Source organism: Pantherophis guttatus, chromosome 11, assembly GCF_059756535.1.
Source record: "Pantherophis guttatus breed Tessera chromosome 11, ASM5975653v1, whole genome shotgun sequence".
NCBI lineage: Eukaryota > Metazoa > Chordata > Lepidosauria > Squamata > Colubridae > Pantherophis > Pantherophis guttatus.
This window is the reverse complement of record NC_142073.1, coordinates 558,518-578,663: the sequence shown is the minus strand read 5'-3', so window position 1 is coordinate 578,663 and position 20,146 is coordinate 558,518. Positions and strand designations below refer to the sequence as shown.

General features: G+C 56.8%; 3 protein-coding genes across 6 annotated transcripts; 2 read left to right on the top strand and 1 right to left on the bottom strand.

The window, feature by feature from the left end:
* Positions 1-212: 212 nt before the first annotated feature.
* On the top strand, positions 213-11,333 carry HAS3 (hyaluronan synthase 3). Of its 3 annotated transcripts, none has more exons than XM_060682446.2 (4): positions 213-884; positions 5,713-6,333; positions 6,880-6,981; positions 7,327-11,333. In XM_060682446.2, the coding sequence occupies exons 1-4, from the start codon at positions 330-332 to the stop codon at positions 8,248-8,250; spliced, it is 2,202 nt and encodes a 733-aa protein (XP_060538429.2). In that variant the 5' UTR covers positions 213-329; the 3' UTR covers positions 8,251-11,333. The 3 variants fall into 3 exon arrangements, with proteins under 3 accessions (XP_060538429.2, XP_087733450.1, XP_087733451.1); XM_087877324.1 differs by lacking the exon at positions 213-884 and adding an exon at positions 3,470-4,821; XM_087877325.1 differs by lacking the exon at positions 213-884 and adding an exon at positions 4,838-4,935.
* Positions 11,230-12,048, bottom strand: CHTF8 (chromosome transmission fidelity factor 8). Its single transcript, XM_060682447.2, has 3 exons — positions 11,981-12,048; positions 11,772-11,901; positions 11,230-11,679 (listed from the first exon to the last, which is right to left on the bottom strand). The coding sequence occupies exons 1-3, from the start codon at positions 12,001-12,003 to the stop codon at positions 11,470-11,472; spliced, it is 363 nt and encodes a 120-aa protein (XP_060538430.1). The 5' UTR covers positions 12,004-12,048; the 3' UTR covers positions 11,230-11,469.
* UTP4 (UTP4 small subunit processome component) lies at positions 11,896-19,799 on the top strand. 2 transcript variants are annotated; one of them, XM_034426691.3, is made up of 16 exons: positions 11,896-12,250; positions 12,341-12,532; positions 12,621-12,705; positions 13,117-13,206; positions 13,553-13,764; positions 14,212-14,383; positions 14,683-14,774; positions 14,901-14,997; positions 15,152-15,216; positions 15,759-15,881; positions 15,999-16,158; positions 16,332-16,438; positions 16,706-16,801; positions 17,197-17,382; positions 17,788-17,889; positions 18,729-19,799. In XM_034426691.3, the coding sequence occupies exons 1-16, from the start codon at positions 12,083-12,085 to the stop codon at positions 18,843-18,845; spliced, it is 2,064 nt and encodes a 687-aa protein (XP_034282582.2). In that variant the 5' UTR covers positions 11,896-12,082; the 3' UTR covers positions 18,846-19,799. The 2 variants fall into 2 exon arrangements, with proteins under 2 accessions (XP_034282582.2, XP_087733452.1); XM_087877326.1 differs by having other exon boundaries at positions 12,045-12,532.
* Positions 19,800-20,146: the final 347 nt, after the last annotated feature.

The window sequence follows — 20,146 nt, the reverse complement described above, 5'->3', positions numbered from 1 at the left end:
CCAACACTCCCTGGGCTGCCTGTCTCGATGGCTTTTCCTGGGCTGCGTGGCCAGTGAGGCCAGACTTCCCTCTGGCTCCTGCCGAGGAAAGAGACCCTCTTGGCAGTCCCTGCCCCACTAAGGAACCCCGGTTTCCCCTTCTCAGTCTCTTGTCCCCCTCTGTAGGGCTTGTGTGTGTGCCACCCCCATTAGCGGAGGAGCGGCTTGGGGGGGAACCCCGTCTCCCGAGAACCTTGGAAGAACCTCCTGTCCCCCCAGGAGGGCCCTAAGGCAGACATCTCCTTGGGCCTTGTGTCTGCCCCCCCCCTTTCAAGGTTTCCGGAAAAGAGATGGGAGTAGAAGCTGAGAGCTCTGGGGTCACCACCAGCCTGGGAGACTTTGGGCCGGTTGTCCTTCACCCCAGCCTACCTCGCAGGGCTGTGATAGGGAACAATGGCAGCTGGGAGCAGTGGAAGGTGAGGGTTGCCTTGTGCTGGCCTGGCTGGCAGGGTCAGAGTAGCAGGTCTGGCTTGGGGATGCTTCGGAGGTCGCCCCCCCCCAAAAAAACCAAGCCCCAGAACGGCAGAGGGAGTGGGCGAAGCTTTGGAGCTGATGCGGCCGCCCGGAGTAGCTGCCGGCGGAGAGCTGTCATTGTCTGGCTGGGGAGCGCCTGCCTGCCGGCCGGTCCACTCACCCCCTCCCCGGAAAGGAGGCGGTGCCTGGGCCCGCAGCGGAGGGTCCCCGCCGGGACTGACGGCGCAGCGGGCAGCTTCCCTCCTCGGCTCGCCTGTTGCCCGCGGTGGGGCGCCTTTCCCGCTCGCGGGGCTGCTCGGGGTTCGGCGGGGCCTCTGCCGAGGGAGCCTTCCCCTTTCCCGGCCGGGCGCGGAGCCTCGGGAGTCTGGAAGGTAAGGCGCGCCGGCTGCACAATGGAGCCGCGGGGGGAGCGGCACCTGCCGCCCTTCTCGCCCGCCTTCCAGGGCGAAAGGGGCCGAAGCGCTGAAGTGGTGCTTGCCTTGGCGTCGGCTGCCCTCGCCCAGCTGGAGGGGCTCTTTTCATGCAGCCCTGCGGGGGGGGGATTTCTTTGGCTCCTGCGCGGCTTTGCAGCAGAAGGGGAAAGCCCCGGACTTGTACGGAGCTCTCGTTGCGTTCGAGAAGCGTGGAATTAGTCCGGGGTTTGGGTTTTGGGGGGCGGGGGGGGAGAGCGGAGGAAGGGGAGGCTGCGCTGCTCCAGGAGAAGGCGGCCGACAAAGTCCCTCTGAACAGGGAGCGATGCGGAAGGCGCCCTGCAGCTGCGGTCGCCCCGGAACGCCCCAATAAGCGTTAATCGGGCTGGTTTGGTTTGGCTTCGCGCCTGAGATCAACTCGGCCGTTGTAGTTGCAACTCTGGTTTATGGTTTCCTGAATTTGTGAGCCCAGCCAGTGATGCAATTAATAAACCGTGGTTTAGACTCCTGGAGGAGGGGCTGGAAAAGTAAGAGCTGGAGCTGAGGAAGAGCCCCAGAAAGGAGGAAAAGAAAGGGGAACGTGAAACGCGGCCTCTGCAAAGTAGAGGAAACGGGCCGGTTCGTGAGGACGCAGAAGTGAGGGAAGGTAGAGAGCGCCGTTGGCACCCGTGTTACTCTCCCGTCTGCGTGTCTTGTGCCTTTGATTTCACGGGCTTCCCATTCTGCGCTCTTCTGTGCGTTTCTCTTCTGTTGAGGTGGGGGAGGGGGGATAAGCAGCCTGTGCCTACAGTGGGAAAGGACGGAAAGTGAGACCGTGAAGGACACCCTCGTGTTTCAAGCCCCGGGTATCTTTCCGCTAGCAACAGCTCTTGCGTGCTGTCGGAGGGACCCCCGCGGCCCTCCATTAATCGAGAAGAGGCTTTAAAGAACAACCTCTGAAGGTCCAATCGCCCAGGTAGAGCGGCCCCACTTCCTGGTCTCTCAGAGCGCCTCACCTGCCTGCAGCCCGCCACCGCCACCGCCTCCCACCCCCACCCCCACCCCTCCGCAAGCAGAGGAGGGCCAGGGTGCTGTGCCAGCTGAGCAGCTCTCCCCCTCCTCTGCCAGGAGACTCGGCAGCCGGCAGGTGGGCTGTTGGGGGGGGGAGAGTTGGGTCGGTATGTTTATTTTGTGCGCCCTTAACTGGAGCAGAGTGGTGAGAGTGAATTTCAAACACTTAGATTGTAAAAAGATAAAATTAACTTTCTGGGGCCCTTGTAGAAACCGAAAATAGACTTGGAATGAAGCAGGCTTGAATTAGATAATTCATGGAATTATAAAGTTTATACTCTGACGATTGGTGGGGTAGGGAAAGAGCATTCATGTAGGAAAGGGATGTTGAGCAGTGGGACAATGTGGAATCCAGGAGGGCCTTTTCTGAAGCAGGTTGGAGCATTGTCCCCACCAGGGACTAGGTGAAAAGAGGAAGCCCTGCCCCACGGCCTGGCTTTGAACACAGTCCAGGGCTTGTCTGGTAGAACGTAGCTGCATTCTCATTTATGCTCACCTTCAATTGCTTCAACTCTGGTTTATGGAACAAACCGTAAGAGCCAGGTTCCCCCAATGCACTAACCCAAAACCAAGAAATGGCATTGCAGCCAAACCAGGATATGTAAATCGGGACTGAGAGCCTCTTTGCAGCCAGAGGTGGAGGCTCAGAACTTCTGAGGTGTGATTTTAGCAAAGGGAGAGAAGTTCCAGCACTCCTCTTGTGCAAGGCCCAGAAGTACTGGAGGCTCTGCGCGGAAGAACATTGAGCTCATCAACTTAATTCCTGTAATTATCTGCAGGGTTCTTATGCTTAAGAAAGGAAGGGCATTAGATCTTCAGATTCTGTGGGAAACTTAGTGTGTCCTTCAACTCACATTCCATTGCCTGATGACCCTCATTCTGGACGGTGCCTCTTCTCTCCATAAAAGTGCATCTAAAAAGGGACTATTACAAATAAGGATCAGCCATTGCTAGTGACTGCCTAAGGAAGGTGAGACCCAATTCTGGCTCTGGGTGCCAAACCAAGTAACCAACCCCACCTCTGCATTCTTGCACTTTGTTTCCTTCAGGGTTAAACTTTGTGCATTTCCTCCTCTGGCATCGATCTGCTTGTTTCTCTTCTTTGCTGGCACCTGCAGTTGAGGGAGTTTAGTGCTTCTCAAGGGATGTTTGGTCTCAAAAGGAGAACCCCTCGCCTTATTGGAAGGCTGCTGTGCTGTCCAGACAAGGGATGCTCTCTGGCACAAGGGAAGCCAGGAGGACCAGCCAAGCCAAACTGAATCTGAGCAAACAGTTCTCTTCCTTACAAGGAATCTGATTCTTCAAGAGGAGCAATTGGTGCACGGTTTGTGTGATTAGGACACAGGAGGGATTTGAACCCAGGGTTTGGTTTGGTTATGAAGTGAGCAGGACTTGGCCTTCCCCAACCACTTTTCTTCCAGGTGTGCCACACAGGTGACCATGACACCTGCAAACTTAGCATTTGGGGACATAGAGGGATGTCTAGAAGAGCACCAGGTTGGGGGAGCTGGTAGATCCTCTCAGGAGAACCCAAGGAGTCTTTGGGCCAATTCTTTGCCTTGGGCAGATCAAAGCAAGGAGTTGGCTTAAATTCGTTTTTATGCAAAAAGCAAAAGGAAGAAGGCGGGGAGGGGGAAACACAATCTAATAATAGATTTGCTTGACTGGATTTTGAACTCTATTCTCGATGCAGATTTTTCCACTGTAATTTTACGGGCATTGTGATTTCCTGGGAAACTTCTGCAGTCGGTAGACCTTTGTGCTAAATTTATCATATGAAATTAATCTCCACGATTATTTCTGCTACATCTGAAGGCAAGGGGTGTGAACGGGATGTGTGTGTTTGTGCGTGTAGGTGACAGGCAAGCAAGAACAAGATCCAGTTAAGAAACAGCCTTGTGTGCAATTAACTGTTTCTGCTTTGGGGGATAAATGCTGCTTTCCCCAAAAGTGCTGCTTTTAACCAAGCGGGGCCCATTTGAGCCCAAAGCCTCTGGAATGAGGCCACGTGGACTGTGGGCTCTCACTCGAAAAGCAGCGCCCTGAAGAGGAATCGCCCAGTTGGGAAAGTGCCTCTTGGGACCTTCTTGGACCTTTGCTCTATCCTGGCCCTGCTTGAAAGCTATTGAGGAAGGGGAGAGCGGGCGGAGAGAGATTTATGCAATCTATGGCATTTGGTGTAAATCTGTAAGGGCAGTTGATTGGTCTAAGAAGTGGCTAAATTGGGCCAGCGATGCCAGGTGCGCCTTCAAACCAGCACAGCAGGACCATCAGAGACTCCGGCAACCCCTCCCATCACTGAAAACCGGCCAGGGGAGTGTCGGCCACGGCTTCCATCGCCCTTTGCTGGAGAATTGCGTGTCCTTGGTGGCGCCTCTGATCCGTATCTTGAATGGGGTCTTTCTGGGTCAACGGATCGCTAAATAGGGATTTGCGCAAGAGTCGCTCTAAGTCTGCGAGAGAGAAAGTCTGGCGGGGAGATGCCATCTGGGTGCCAGAGAGAGGCCTTCGGAGCCGATCTGCGGGGAACGGGGTCGGGACCGGTTTCCTCCGCCTGCCCAGAGGTCTCCTTCCCGGGGCAGCGCCGGCGGCTATTCCGCTGCTACTGCCTCGAGGCAGGCGGGCTCATGGAAAGAGAAAGGAGGCTGAGCAGGAACCCGAGCGGAGCCGAGCCGCCTTCGCCCTTCCGTAGTCTTGGCCGCCGGAACCGTCCTCTCATCCCGCATCTCCGGAGCTGCGTCGCCCTTGCGCTGCCCAAATCTTTTTCCCACGGAAAGCGCGCCCGTGGCAGCCCCTGCTGGACCCGGGGGAGGGGCGGGGCGGTGGGCGAGAGCACCTGCAGAGAGAGGTAGGTCACGCTGTCGCCCCTCCCCTTGGGCTGGGCTCTTCTCCCCGACGGGGCCAGGTCGGGCACTTTAAAACGCAGCGTTGCTCGGAGTCCGAAAGAGAACGCCACGGCACGGTGGGTCTCCCTACGAGAAGCGGCGGGGAGGATCCCCGGCCCGGACCCTGCTTGCATTCTGGACGGGAGGGGGGAGGGCGCGCTCTGCAGATGCTCCGCGGTGGCCTCTTGCTCCTTGGCACGTCGGGCGGCGACGCATCTCTTTCCTCGAGCGATTCCAGGCAGGGTTTAGGAAGAGGCGCCTGGTTGGCACCGTCACTGGGCTGCATGGCAGGATAGGCGACGAGGAAGGACCTGTCGCTGCAGCCGGAGGCGGCGGCGGGAGGGGAAGGTAGCGCGGACCGGGGAAGAGCGAGCTGCAGACGTGTTGAAACTGCCCGGCCGTCCCCGTTTGCACCGGGCCCCTCAGAGACTGCTCCGTCGGGCTCTCTGGGAGCGGAGTAGAGCAGGAAAGGGCAGTGGCCGCCGCCTCATCGCCCTGCCCTGTCCGGACCTGAGAGCCAGCTCGCCGCTGTCGTGTCCTGCTCCCCTTCCCGTTTCTGCGCTGAACCGGGTTGTGCCCGGCGCAGCTGCGCCATGTGTTAGGGTCCCCGACGGGTCTCGGGCGTAGAACTGGGCAAGAGTTCCTCTCTCCCCCTGCCCGCCCGCCCAGAGGAAAGGCCAGTCTGGGAGGAATGCAAAGCCCAGCTCCAGGCCTCCTTGGGGGCCGGGAAGGAGCAGCAGTGCCGGTGCCGGTTTTTGCCTGAAGGGGGGGGCCGCGCAGGGGTGGGGGCACAAACCGCCATGGGTGAGAGTACTACCATCTGTATAAGCAGGCCTCTCCCCCTCCTTCCGCAGATGCCCGTGAGCCTCCCCACAGCCCTGCGTGTTTCGGGGACCACCCTCTTTGCTGTGACGGTGCTTGGGGGCATCCTGGCTGCCTATGTCACAGGCTACCAGTTCATCCACACAGAGCAGCACTACCTGTCCTTTGGGCTCTACGGGGCCATCCTGGGCCTCCACCTCTTCATCCAGAATTTCTTTGCCTTCCTGGAGCACCGGCAGATGCGCCTGGAGAGGCGACCCCTGAAGCTGCAAGCCTCGGTGGCCCTTTGCATCGCTGCCTACCAGGAGGACCCCAACTACCTGCGCCAATGCCTGCGCTCCGTTCAGCGCATCTCCTTCCCCGGCCTGAAGGTGGTGATGGTGGTGGATGGCAACGGGGAGGAGGACACCTACATGCTGGACATCTTCCAGGAGGTGATGGGCTCGGAGCAGACCAGTTCCTACATCTGGAGCAGCAACTTCCACGCTCAGCCGCTGGACGAGACCGAGGGGGCCCATCGGAAGGCCACACAGCACGTCCAGAGCCTTGTCCGCAACCACACCCACTCCTGTATCATGCAGAAGTGGGGGGGGAAGCGGGAGGTCATGTACACCGCCTTCCGGGCCCTGGGGGACTCGGTGGACTACGTGCAGGTGGGTGCCAGCATAAAAGGCCTTTCTCCTCTCTGTCCTCCTGCCACCACCCCCACTACCCTGGCACCTAACCACTGAAGAAGAAGGCAGAGGTCTTGGGAATGTAGGGCCTGGGTTATGAAGCTGGGTCTCCTCAGCCCCATTGGAGCTGGCGAAGGAGAGGCACTGTCCCCATTTCTCAGATGGAAGGGACTCCTTGCCAGAGACTGCCAGTAGATGCCCCCCCCCCCTCCCATATAACCCTTTCTGGGCTGGGCTCACGTATCTTTTCTAGCAGCTCTCCAGGAAGGGGTGTTTCTCTCCTTTTCCATTTACATGTAAAGGACCCGGGGATGTTCTGCCCCACATGAGGAGGATTTGCTCCATGCCAGTCAAACAAGGCTCCCTTGGTCTCTGGGACAGGCACTGCCTGAAGGAACCATCCAAGCATTTTGCTGTCTCTCCTTGCTGCACTGACTCCTGGGGCTTTTCAAGCCTTGCTAAAGGGGAAGAGTTCCTTGTGTGTAAATCTTCCCTTGGGCCATGATGGCCCTTTCTCCTGGGCAGGTGTGTGACTCGGACACCGTTCTGGATCCTGCCTGCACGGTGGAGATGCTCCGGATCCTGGAGGAGGACTCCCGTGTCGGTGGTGTTGGTGGAGATGTCCAGGTAGGACATGAAAGCTCAGGGAGCACAAGGGGGGGGGAGTTCCCTGGAGAGGAAGCTTCTCTTTCTGCCCAGCCCTGATTTCTGTGTTGTCTTAGAATCTGGCCCTTCCATTTAATCCTGGACATTTTGCAACTCTGTGACATGCTTATTCATGTTTTACTCAGCCATTGCAAACTAAAGTTGTGGCTTAGTGCTATGTGCAATCCTACCTAATTTCTTTAATAAACAATTATTAAACAAACCAGGAATAAATGCAAAGTTTGAGCGGTCATCTCATAGGAAACTGAGTTTGGAGAAAAGACAGGACAGAGCAGGACAGCTCCAACCCCTCTCCTTCTGTCCTAGATCCTCAACAAGTACGATTCGTGGATCTCCTTCCTAAGCAGTGTGCGGTACTGGATGGCATTCAATGTGGAGCGGGCCTGCCAGTCCTACTTTGGGTGCGTCCAGTGCATCAGTGGGCCCCTGGGGATGTACCGCAACTCCCTGTTGCAGCAGTTTCTGGAAGACTGGTACAACCAGACCTTCCTGGGAAGCAAGTGCAGCTTTGGGGACGACCGGCACCTCACCAACCGTGTCCTCAGCCTGGGCTACCACACGAAGTACACGGCACGCTCCAAGTGCCTGACGGAAACCCCCACCCGGTACCTGCGCTGGCTCAACCAACAAACCCGCTGGAGCAAGTCCTACTTCCGGGAGTGGCTCTACAACGCGCTCTGGTTCCACAAGCACCACCTCTGGATGACCTATGAGTCGGTGGTGACCGGCTTCTTCCCGTTCTTCCTGATCGCCACCGTCATCCAGCTGTTCTACCGTGGCCGTGTCTGGAATATCCTCCTTTTCCTTCTGACGGTGCAGCTGGTGGGCATCGTGAAGGCCACCTATGCCTGCTTCCTGCGGGGCAACGCAGAGATGATCTTCATGTCCCTCTACTCCTTGCTCTACATGTCCAGCCTCTTGCCGGCCAAGATGTTTGCCATCGCCACCATCAACAAATCCGGTTGGGGCACCTCTGGCAGGAAAAGGATTGTGGTCAACTTCATTGGTCTCATCCCCGTCTCGGTCTGGGTGGCGGTGCTGCTGGGCGGGCTGGCATACACAGCCTACCGCCAGGACCTCTTCACAGACACCGAGCTGGTCTTCCTCATCTCAGGGGCCATCTTGTACGCCTGCTATTGGGTGGTCCTGCTCACCCTCTACCTGGCCATCGTGGCCAGGCGCTGCAGCAAGCCACAGGAGCAGTACAGCTTGGCCTTCACAGAGGTGTGATGCTGCAGGAAGATAATGGAGGGAGCAAGAAATGCCATGGGCCAGCCCTTTCCCTGTGTGGCTGAGGCATGGGAAGGGCTGGCCCCACCCTGCTTATGGCAGCATTTCATGTGGCTTGTCTGGAAGCAGCTGGCAAACTCAGCAAGCTGGAACTCTTCGTTAGGGGGAGGGGAAAGCAGGGGTTCTGCTTTCCCCTCCTGAGGGGCTGGTCACTGGTGGAAAGACCCACCCGGACTCCTGCGAAGGACCTTAGCAGCAGCTCACCGGTCCTCCTATGCAAACAAGACTTTCCTGAGGGGGTGAAGGTGACTTTCTCCTGAGGGGATGAAGATGGTGGCCCTCAGAGGCAATAGTTTGGGGCAATCACCATCTGGAGACATTGCTGAGGAGGCGGGGGGGGGGGGCTCTACCAGATCCTCTTTGGAGATGCAGAATGTAGGGAAAGCGATATGGTTTCTTCCGGTTGTTTCACTGCAGGAATAAAGGGGAGGGTGGCAGAGGCCAGAAAGCTCCTTTTTGGGAAAGTGTCCTGAATGAGCTGCCCACCAGAAAGGGAACTTTCCCAGCCTCCCAGAATGCCTCCCCCCTCCATGATAGCTGCAGACAGGGAGGCCTCAGCCGGAAGAGCTGGTTGCCTTACAGCCACTCCTGATTTTCCACCAACATTTACATGCTGTCAAGCACATGGATGACACCTGATTTAACAAAGTTTAGCTGGGCTGGGGTTTGTTTTTGTCTGCAACCATGTGGTTGTAATATTGTGGTACTACTAGGACATTCTACCTCTGTCCACGCCCCTCATCCTCATAAGTCTCTGGGGCTTTTCTACAGACTCCCCCACGGTGCTACTTCCAAGTGGGAGAAGGTGGGACGAGGGGCAGCAGTGGTGCTTCATGGGCTCCCATCCTACTCTCTGCTTCAACTGCTCCGCCCTCAATACACCTTGCCTCCCTCCTCCAGCAAGAAGGGGCTGGGGGCTGGGGCGGAACTCACAGGGCTTCAAGTTCAGGAGTGGTGGGAGCTTTTACTGCAATCTGTCATTCCACTGAGAGGGAACATGATGCCTCCCCCCCCCCTTTGACAGCTTCCTACTTAGCCAGCATCTGAAACGGTCACAGGTTTGCTCAGGCATTCCCTTGCGCAGATCCTGCCTGCCCCCTGCTGGAGTTTAGAGGAAAGGCAGCTCTTCCCAGTTTCAGTGCTGAAGAGGATTCCTGAAGCCCAGAACTCTGCATGTTTACATCTTATTTTGAAAAGCAAGTTTCTACATTTTAAGCAATATTTTAAACCATCGCAGAAAAATTAGGAGCCTTTTCTGGAGTGTCCTGCCTTGTACATCTGTTGCCAGATTGTGCTCTGCTTTTTACAAATCCCACCCCGCAGCCGGCCTTCAGAGGTTGTGGGTGGAAGCTTTTAGGAAACCATACAGCCGTTAATTAGGGTCTCCTGCTTGAGAAGGGGGTTGGAGTAGAAGACCTCCAAGGTCCCTTCCAACTCTGATCATGTTTGGCTCTAAAACTTTTTAGCTTATGAGAAATAAGGATATGCTGTAAATAAGGCCTGCACATTTAAAAGAATGCAAGTTCCATGGCCTGAGGAAACTTGTTATAATGACAAAATGTTTTGGTGTTGAATGCACTAACACTTTTACTGCTCTGCTGCCATCTAGATATATGGACTTCAACTTCCATGATCCCCAGCCAGCAATTAAACTCCAGCACATTTGGAGAACTAGTGAAGCTTCATAGGCTGCTCTCCTGGGTTCTGTGCATCTTCCTTGCTGATGGAAGTTCCCAATCCTACCGATATCCAGGCCTCTCAGCCTCCTTTAGTTCTGTGGCACATTGGGGGGGGGGAGAGGCAGGTGCTGCACAGGACTCCCATTATATGGCTCCTCCTCCTCCTCTTTCCCAGAGGCAGCTCTATTGACTCAGACCGGTGAGAGGGTATCACAGCATCCCTCATTTAGTCTACTATGGGCATTAATTTCTAAACCAAAAAAAGTATTTATATACATCCTTCTCCAATTAGGCATATACCTGCCTTGTATAGAACATGTTATGTTGAGAAAATAATTCTGTAACCAGCAATTGTTATCATGCAACTAGATATTCTGCAAAACAGGTTTGATTTACACATTTTGCTTCTGAAATGCAATTTGGGGGTTTCGCGAGAAATGAGCAAAAGTCTGCTTGTGGTTTTTTTATTGGCTTGAAATGCTGAAGTTGCCAAGCCACCAAGAGGACCAGGGCCTTCCTTGGTACAAATCCCAAAAGTCTTTGGGATCTCACAGGGTTTTTCTGTCATTCCACAGAGCAATAGCTCTGCAGCCAAGTTGAGCTTACTCCTGCTTCAGCGCCTTCGCCCAGCCCATTTCTTGCTATGTGTGCCGACTGGTAATTTTGAGAACTGATGCAGAGGAAGGGCTGTCATTGGTCCTCAAAGGCGGGCAGGGGGTTTCTTCCAGTGCTGCCTTTTTGCACAGGTCTCAAGGCCACAGTGGGAGGAAAGGTCAGGTGCAGAGGCTGCTACCTTTCACAAGGAGCTTCTCTCCCCAAGCTGGCCAAGGCCAAAGTGTGTTGGGGAGGAGAGCCACGATCCAGCCCCTTTTGGCTGGGCTTCCTCTGGACTGGCTGTCTCTTCTTGCTCTTTGAGCCATGGTGGCTCAGTGGTTAGAATGCAGTTCCACAGGCTAAGTCACTGCCCGTTGCCAGGAGTTCGATCTCGACAGGCTTGAGGTTGATTTGGCCCGCCATCCTTCCAAAGTGGGCAAAAGGAGGAGCCAGGTGAGGGGGGGGCAGGAGGGTGACTCGATCAACTGCTTAGAGGGCTGTAGTGGTATATAAACCTAAGTGCTATTGCTGTTCTCCTGCTGGGCTTCAGCTGCTTCCCTTTGTAGGCCGATTCTTTGGGGTTCCTGACAGTCCTTTTAGAAGTTTTTGTACTCTTTGTTATTAACACTAGTTGAACACTTAAAAGTTATTTGTATGCTTATTTATTTTTTACTTACATTTTCATTTTTTAAAAAACAGGTTTGGATTTTTTTATTACATTGGTTACAATAATAAAGCTTTGTAAACAGAGGAGCCGGTTCCCGTTCTTTCCCCCCCCCAAAAGGAACCGGGGCCCCAACCAGAGGGAGGAACAAAGCTCTGGAGCCTCCGACCAGAGGCCAACCCGGGAGCCCAGGAGCAGCGAGGCGGGAGCGCTGCAGGGCACTCAGGCCTTCCTGGCCGCGCTGGGGACGATGGGCTTGGGGCGCGTCTTGAAGAGCAGCTTGGTGCGGATGAGCGCGGCGACCTCGTAGGCGGCGGGGCCGCGGGGCTCCTCGGGCGCGGCGGCTCCCCTGCGCAGGACGGCCACGGCCTTCTCCAGCCGCACCGCCTTCCCGTAGAGCACGTGGTGGCCCACGATCAGCACCGGCGCGCCCTGCGAGACGGAGAACGGGACGGCCGGGGGGGGGGGTCAGCGGACATCCCCCCTCCCCTCCCCCCTCCCCCTCCCCCTCCCCCCGCGCTGACCTCCTGGGTGAAGTGCAGGTCGCCCAGCAGCCGCCCCGCCAGGCCTCCTCCGCCTCCTCCGCCTCCGCCGCGCGCCTCCAGCTGCCCCTGCAGCTCCAGCAGCAGCCACTCCGCCGCCCCGCCCGCCGCCCTGCAAGACGGAGCCGGTCAGGACGGGGCGCCCCCCCTCCCCCCCCGCCCCTCCCCCCCCGAGCGCCCCCGGGACTCACCGGCGCACGGCCAGCTGCACCATCGCCCCGCCCACAGCCCCGCCCCGCCCCCCCCTCGGCTTCCGCTTCCGGGGCAGCGCCGCACGTGGAGCCTGTCCGGCCATGGGCGAGTTCCAGGTGCACCGCGCGCGGCTCTTCGCCTTCGTGCCGTCCGGGGTCCGCTGCCTGGCCGCCCCCGGCGCCCGCCCGCCCCGCCGCCGCCTGGCCGCCGCCCGCCTCGACGGCGCCGTGGAGCTCTACGACCTGCAGGCCAACGGCGCCCAGGAGAAGGTGGGCGGGCGGGCGGGCGGGCGGAGGGGCGAGGGGGCTCCGCGGGGCCCGCTGCCCGGCCGGCCTCCCCGACGCTGCTGTCTCCCGCAGGTGATCCCGGGCCACGAGGCGCGCGCCCCGGAGGCGCTGTGCTGGGCGGCGGGCGAGCGGCTCTTCGGCGCCGGGCTGGGCGGGGCGGTGCTGGAGTACGACCTGCAGCGGCTGCGCCTCAAGGGCTCGCTCGACGCCTTCGGGGGGCCCCTCTGGAGCATGGCGGCAGACCCCACCGGCGCCCGGCTGGCGGTGCGTGAGTGGGGGGCTCTCGGGGCAGGGGAGGCGGGCGCGGGAGGAAGCGCGGATGTTCTGACCGACGCTGGGCTGGTCTCTGCAGGTGGGCTGCGAGGACGGCTCCGTCAAGCTCTTCCGAGTGGAGTCGGATGGGATCGAATTTGAAAGGCAGCTGGACCGGCAGAAAGGTCGGGGGCCGGTGGGCCAGAAGGGATTTGGGGGGGGCGGGAGAAACAAAAGAAGAGGGGACCGTAGGGGGCTGGGGGCCGGGACTTTGAGCTGAAGGCAGAGCTGTCTCTCTCTATGAATATGATTCCAGGCTTATGTTTTAGTTTTGCCCTCTAAATTGAAAACAGAGTCGAAAAACGATTATAATTATGTTGCTTTAATTCTTTAAAGCTTTGCCTAAAGATAGATTCCAAAAGTCAACAATCAACCTGTTTCCACGGTGCACAGTGGGAAGTTGCAGGCAGGAGTCCAGTGTCTGCCAGAGGCCATCCGGTCCTGGGCAGCTGGATTCCACTTGGGGCTGGGGGAGCAGCATTACCTGGACAGTTCCAGCCTCTGGGGCTCAGGTCCTCCCCCCTTTTCTCTCACAGAACGCATCCTCTCTCTGTCCTGGCATCCCTCTGGGACCAAGATCGCAGCTGGCTCCATCGACTGCTTTTATATCTTTGACATCGTATCTGGTAAGTTCTTCACCTAGTTTGGACCAAGAGAAGCAGGAGCATCTGAGAGGGACCTGCCTGGGCTGCCAAGGGAGTCTTTGAGCCACTCTGGCACTGAGGGCTGGTGCTCTCTTGATTGCTTCAGCTGCGCCTGACAGAGACAGTGGCAGTACCCTTAGTCCTTGGAGCCTGTTCTGGTCTCAGTGTGCAAAAGGCCCTGGGCTCAATTTCTGTAGGTGTTCTAAAAGAAGATGGTGGAGACTATCAGGGACCCCCTGGAAGCAAAGAAGCTGGTGTGAGAGAAAAAAGTTTTCTGTGGGTTTGTTTGAGCAACTGTTTCTTCCGATCCCACGTGCGTCTTTCTTAGGGCACACCAGTCAGCGGATACTGGTAGAGGGACGTTTGCAAGGCCCCTCCAGCCAGAAATGCCTGGTGTGGGGCCTGGCCTTCCTTTCAGATGGCACGGTGGTCAGCGTGGATTCTGCTGGAAAAGTGCAGTTCTGGGATTCGGCGACTGGCACTCTGCTCTCTAAGCATCCCATCAGCAAAGCTGCAGTGCTTTCCGTGGCCGTGGCTGAGGTGGGTGAGAGTTGCAAAATGTGGGCAGATTTGCAAGTCCTGATAAAAAGGACTAAAGAAGCATTTTTATGTGTCATCAGAGAATTGAATATTTATCCATGTTCTGCCCTGATGCAGTTGAGCCAGGCCAGCTGCCAAAACCCAGATTCTACCTCAGGCCTCATTTTGTGGAGCTGGGGGGTCAGCTTCCCACCCACCCAAAGTAGCATGAGTACCACTTCCCATAGGTTGCTTTTTTTTAGGAAGAAATTCATGGGCATTTCGTGCTACAAGTCCAGTTCGAAATGATGAAGTTGCTCACCATTGAGCAGGAGGAAGCCAAGGGCTAGCACCTTCTTTTTCAGCAGGGCATCTAGCTGGGGGTATAAGAGGGAACAGAACCTTTTGTGGCCTGGGAGATTCATGGCATCATGTTCTCACCCACTGGTATCGACTGGTTTTCTTCAGGCAGAAGATAGCATGGTTGTTGGCACATCGGAGGGGACAGTATATCAGTTCCAGCTGCTACCGGTGAGGCTGGGCAGCTCTGAGCACCAGTGGGTGCGGACCAGACCCTTTCGGCATCACACTCACGATGTGCGGACGGTGGCACATACTGCCACAGCCTTCATCTCTGGAGGTACAGTAGGGCGCCCAACTTCTAGTCTAACTCATCAGCAGAAGATGGGCAAGGGTATCCCAAGGGACACAGTCAGGTAGATGAGGCCCGTTGTGTTCCTGGCACTCTCCCGTTGTCCGGTAGCATTTGGGCGGCTGGGATGACTTTGCTCATTGCACTAAGCCCTGGCTTGTTCAAGAAGCCTGCGCATTTTGGCTGAAATAATGGTAAGCCAGAGGCCAGAAAGTCTTTGGGGAGTTGCCCAGAGCCAGCCCACACTAGGCAGGTTGCATGAGCCAGGTGCCATCCTCCTCTGGCAGGGCTGGATGGGCAACTTGTGATCCGACCCCTGATGGAGAAGGTGGACTCCAAGACCTATGATGCTGCCCTCCGCACGATCAGCTTCCCCCACGTGAGTATCGGGACTGCTCTCTCCTCCTGGGCTGGGAGGGGGCTGCTCCTGAAGAGGAGGATCCTGCAGCGTTGAGGCCAGCTGTCTCTCTTGCTGGTGCTTCAGGTGGCTTTTCTCTTCTCACAGAGGTGCCTCGTCTCCTGTGCCAGGACAGCCCGGCTCCTCCTCTTCCAGTACCCCCAGCACCTGGAGCTCTGGCAGCTTGGCACCACAAACTTCTCTGGTGAGGATGCACACGACTTCAGCGTGCAGAGGATGGGCACAGCAAAGAGCGCAGCTTGCCTTCCCTGCCACCCTCTTTGGCAATCACAGCAGGACTGTCTTGCCCTGTCCTGTGGCACCCGGCTTTCTGCAAGTCACCTTGTTTCTCGTTGCAGGAAGGCCTGGTGAGGTCCTGCCGGTGTCCTGTCCCCCCCAGAACCTGCTCCAACTGAAGGCCAAGGTGAGAAGCCATGATTTCCTAACCCTGACACTTTTTTTTTTTATTTAAATTGATTTATATGCCGCCCTTCTCCGGAGATTTAGGGCATCTTACAATGCATTAAGCAATAGCCTTCATACTTTTGTATATTTATACAAAGTCAGCTTATTGCCCCCACAAACTGGGTCCTCAATTTACCTACCTTAGAAAGGATGGAAGGCTGAGTCAACCTTGAGCCTGGTGAGATTCGAACTTACAGTAATTGCAGACAGCTGGTGTTAATCACAATGCTATCAGTCTGCTGAGCCACCAGACACTTAACACTGTGACCGGGGCAAATCTGTCCAACCCTGGTCTGGCATTTCCATCCTTCGCTTCCTTCTCCGCTCTGAGAAAGAAGGGAAACGGGTGTCTTAGAAATGCCCCTTGAGAGAGCTGTGTAGCACCTTGACTTTGCTGGGTCTGGAGAATCCCATCCATTGCTCAAATCAGTTGCACAGACCCTCCCTCCTTCCTTCCTTTGATTGGTCCTTCCTTTGATTGGTTCTCTTATTTCATCGAAGGGCCCGGAGCACATCCGCAGCAGCTGCCTCTCTCCGTGTGGCGTCTGGATTGCCTACTCCACAGCTAGCAGGTTCTGCCTGCATCGGGTTCAGCTCTTCAGTGACCACATTTCCATCAACAGAGTGAGTGCGATCTCCATGGCATGGGGGGAGCCGTGGGTGCTCAGTCAGTTGGAAACCTTCCTGGCTCGCTCTGGAGGGCCCAGCCGGTTGCATCAATCCTGGTTTGCTTTCTCCAAGGTTCGCAAGACCCCCAGGCTGAACGGCTCGGCCCACCACCTCCTTTTTTCTTGCGACTCCACCAGGCTTTTTCTGGCATCGGATCGGGGCTGCGTGCATGTGCTTTCACTCTTGCAGTCAGGGATCTGCAGGCATCTCTACACGCTTCGTCCCAATTCAGGTAACAACAATTTTTTTTAGATTAAGGCATATTGAAAGTCCTTGCAGGAATAGCCAAATGTTTTCTGCAAATGCTCCCAGATAAGAAAGACAGGCAGCGGTTAGCTAGCCTCTGCAGCAGAGAGCTGCTGGAGGAAATCTGAAAAACTGCTCCTGATCTGTGCCTTCCCGCAGAGACGTTGGAAGCAGTGCACCAGCTGGCAGTGAGTGTGGATGGCAGGTGGTTGTGTGCAGCAGGTGGAGACCGGGAAATCTGCATCTACAACTTGGAAAATACTAAGGTGAGCCCAGCTGCAAACGTGGCAGCCAGAGACCAGATCTGCTGCTTCCTCCATTTCTTTTCTGGTCTGGGTCTGGGTCTGGGTTGGCAGCAGGCATCTTCGGGCACCTCGTTTGCTCTGGCAAAGTCCTTGGGTTGGCTTTGTGGGAGCAGAGAGTTGGCTCAGCCACCGATGAGTCCAGGAGCCTCTGATGGAGAAACCAGTTCTGTAAGTGGGGAAGGCCGAGGCAGGTGCTCTCTCTTATTCCGCTGCGCCTTCCTTCCCCAGCTTCACTGCACTGTACCAGCCTATGAGTGCCCGGTGACTGCAATGGCAATCCATCCGCTGACCAATAACCTCATCATTGCACATTCAGATCAGCAGGTAGGGGCTGCTCTTCCCTAGCTTGGCAAAGCAGAGTTGGCACGCACAAAGGTCTGCCTCCGAGAAATGCCCCAGCCCTTCCACACCTGCCCTTTGTGCAGACTTCGTCTGTAACCTGCTGCTCTTGGAGCCAGGAAAGTGGGGGGGTCCACTGGGATCAGCAGCCCAGTCACCCATCATCGATCCTAGTTAGAGCAGAATGTGTTGTTTCCACTGGAATTAGCTGCACTTAAGAGACACGCCCTGCAAAGATGCTGCTTATGCCAGAGGAAAGTTTGCTCTGATTGCAGCACTGGGAAGGTGCAGTTTTTGTGCTGGGATGGGATCGATCTGGCTTCAGAACAGGGAGGGAGGGAGGGAGAGTCATGCCTCCCTGCTGGCTTTCCTGCTTCCAGGTGTTTGAGTTCAGCATCAAGGAGAGAAGCTACACACCCTGGAGCCGGAAGCTGCAGCAGCTGGGCCTGCACAAGGATTGGCTGGAACGGGACACGCCCATCACCCACATTGCCTTCCGCCCCAGGCACCCCTCGCATGTCTTGCTGCACGACACATACATGTTCTGCATCCTGGACATGTCACTGGTGAGTGGATGGTGGGTGGGTCTGAGTGTGACACTCTGACCTGCAAGACAGACTCACCTTCTCTGAGCCGAGGTCACCCATGCCACTTGCCCTCCCCACCGGCTGGGTCAGGCGAGGAGCTCCCTCAGGTGGGAAAACATTTGTGCTTAGGCCTCCTGCCTCCCCAAAGTGGGGACCTGGGCTGCTGGTCCCACATCCGGGCCAGCTGGGTGGGGGGACTAATTCTGGAGTCCAGATCAGCGTTCAGGGAGGTGCTTAGCATCACCTGGTAATTCAGCCAGAATGTTATTGGTCTGGTTAGGGCTCGGCACAAAGGGTGGACTAGGCCACTGGGACCCATTCAGCAAAACATGCCTTTAGCTCGGACAGTGACTGCGCTCCTGATGGCTTAATTTGCTCCTCCAGCCACTGCACGAGGATTCTGCAGCCTCGAAGAAGCCGGAGCCACACGTGAAAACAATCCAACGCGGTCGGGGCCGCGCCTTCAAGATCTGCAAGAAGTTCCAGGTGGGTCTTTGGGCAATGAGCTCTCTCAGGGCAGGAGGGGAGGGAAGGCCTTTTATGTGGGGCTGGGCAAGCAGCACCTGCTGAGTAGGAAGCGCTCCCCGGCCCCCAGTTCTGCAAGCCCAGTTCGTAGTTCCAGGGAAGAAGTTGGGCCCTTGGATTAACCAGGATCAGTGAGTCCGGTAAGTGTTTGCAAGAAATCAGTTTGCCAAAGATACACTGGGATGGCCAGTGCCAGCAATGATTTAGGAGTATATTGGACAGTCTGGGCGAAAGGGCGTTGTGCCAGCTGCTGAAGCCCCAGCTGAGGAGCCCTTGGCCCATTAGAGCAGGAGGGAGGTTGCCATCCTGTGCCTGAGCCAAGGAAGTCACTGGTCTCATGGAAAAGCTTGAATACAGCAGAGTTTCCTTCATCAGGTGTCTGCAAGGGATGGGGCCTGTGCACCCCAGAAGACAGGGACAGTGTTCTGGTAGCCCGAGGGGCGGGTGGGGGGGCATAATTCCAGTCCTCTCCCGCCCTTGCATGAGAGGTGGAAGCAAAGGGCCGCTGCTCTTGGGCAGCTGCAGGAACAAGACAATGAAATTCTCTTCTGCTTGGCTCCTATGGGAAGCAGAGCGCTGCTGGCTCCTGTGTTGGTGTGGGTGCGGGTCACAAGATGGCCTGGTGCTCTGAAAGTCTAAATGGGTGCAAGCACTCTTGCAGCAGCCAACAACACGGTAGCATTCTTGTCCTTACCAGGCATGCGAGGTAAAGGGCCAAGCTAGATACCCTTCAGCTGAGCCAGCAAAGCCCCTTCTAACTTTACTCTTCTCTCCCTGTCCCTCCCTCCCCCTCCCCGCAGCCTCTGCTCTTTGTGGATTTCCTGGATGACAATTCTTTGGTGGTGATGGAGCGGCCGCTGATGGACATCAAAGCCCAGCTGCCACCACCCATCTATCAGAAGAAATTTGGGACATAATGTGCTGGCCTGCAGAGACCTCAAAGGATCTTTGCAGAGGCCATGCTTCATTGAGGGGCTTCCGGTGCCCCTCCCTTCAGAAGCAGGGGGCTGCATGGCCAGAGGAGCAGCTCTTCAGGGGGACCTGTGCCACTGCCATCCTGTGTCCTTGCCTGTTTTTCCACCGTGATCTGGCTGGGAAAGAGGGGCACCCCTCATAATAATTAACTTCTTGTGTCTGGGAGCCAGGACCGCTGTGGGCCTCTTCACTCGGGAGTTCCAGCACTGACTGGCACCAGAAGACTGGCTCCCTATTTTATGCACGGCGTGTCGCGGCACATCCTTCCCAGAAAAGTGCCACCTGGCTGGGCTGACCCAGCAGCCGCATCGTCTCTGGCAAAGCCTGTGGCCGGCAGCCAAGGGGGTCAGCAGACTTCCTGCTGGGTAAATAGCCTCAGGCTCTTCAGGGCCGCCTTGGGACCCCTTTGCTCTGCTGACGCCAGGCCCAGGCACTCCAACTCCACCTCTGCGGACCAGGAACCCTGATTTCCGCCCCATCAAACCAGAACAGCAAAGTCAGCAGCGAGGGAGGAGGCTGCCTTGACCTTGCTTTGTTTTGTGTTTCTCCAGGAAGGGTGGGTGTGCGTGCGAGTGTGTGTCCCTGCATTTGCAGAGGGAGCGAGGGAAACGGCCCTTTTGCTGCTGTTCAGTGGAGCCTGAAGGTCGCGTGTCCTGTGAGACAGGCCAGGAGAAGATCCCTGTCCCGCCTGGCCTGCTCGCCAGTTGACGGCCCCTCCTCCTCCTCCTCCTCCTCCCAGTCTACTCCCACAGGCCCATGTTGGGCGGACAATGCAGGGCTAGGAAACTGCTGTGGCCAATTCAGCAAAAGGAAACCTCCCTTCCTGGTGCACCAAATGTTCAGATTGCTCCTCATGACCAGGAACACAAGTTGCTTAAATAAAAATCCCTCCAGCACCTCAAGGCTCCGTTTCAGGCTTAATTGGGGGGGGGGGGGGGTTGCGCTTTTTTTTTGGCTACCGCCTGTGATCCTGGTATATTTGCAAAAGGTTTCCAAAGTTGCGGGTCTTCCAACCGATTCGGAAATGGAAAAAGCCTCTATCCGAACGGGAGGATGAGTCACCACCGCCGCTTTCCCCCGCTTGACCCGTTGGGCTGCACCTGCCCGGGGGTGGGGGTGGGGGTGGGGGTGTCCCGGTAGTTTCCAGTTGGGACGCCGACGCCCACTCGGGGGCAGCTGTTGCCGGAGCAACGGTGCAGGCGGGGAGCGCCGTTCCCGACCCCAGCCCCACCCCCCAAAAAAG

Bases quoted from the DNA above. Each gene is read 5' to 3' on its own strand.
- HAS3 (XM_060682446.2), top strand. From the start codon at position 330: ATGGGAGTAGAAGCTGAGAGCTCTGGGGTCACCACCAGCCTGGGAGAC. The intron at 6,334-6,879 runs GTGGGTGCCAGC...TCTCCTGGGCAG, and splicing joins ACTCGGTGGACTACGTGCAG to GTGTGTGACTCGGACACCGT. The intron at 6,982-7,326 runs GTAGGACATGAA...CTTCTGTCCTAG, and splicing joins GTGTTGGTGGAGATGTCCAG to ATCCTCAACAAGTACGATTC.
- CHTF8 (XM_060682447.2), bottom strand. From the start codon at position 12,003: ATGGTGCAGCTGGCCGTGCGCCG. The intron at 11,902-11,980 runs GTGAGTCCCGGG...TCCGTCTTGCAG, and splicing joins GTGCAGCTGGCCGTGCGCCG to GGCGGCGGGCGGGGCGGCGG. The intron at 11,680-11,771 runs GTCAGCGCGGGG...TCCGTCTCGCAG, and splicing joins ACCTGCACTTCACCCAGGAG to GGCGCGCCGGTGCTGATCGT.
- UTP4 (XM_087877326.1), top strand. From the start codon at position 12,083: ATGGGCGAGTTCCAGGTGCACCGCGCGCGGCTCTTCGCCTTCGTGCCG. The intron at 12,533-12,620 runs GTGCGTGAGTGG...TGGTCTCTGCAG, and splicing joins CCACCGGCGCCCGGCTGGCG to GTGGGCTGCGAGGACGGCTC. The intron at 16,439-16,705 runs GTGAGCCCAGCT...TTCCTTCCCCAG, and splicing joins ACAACTTGGAAAATACTAAG to CTTCACTGCACTGTACCAGC.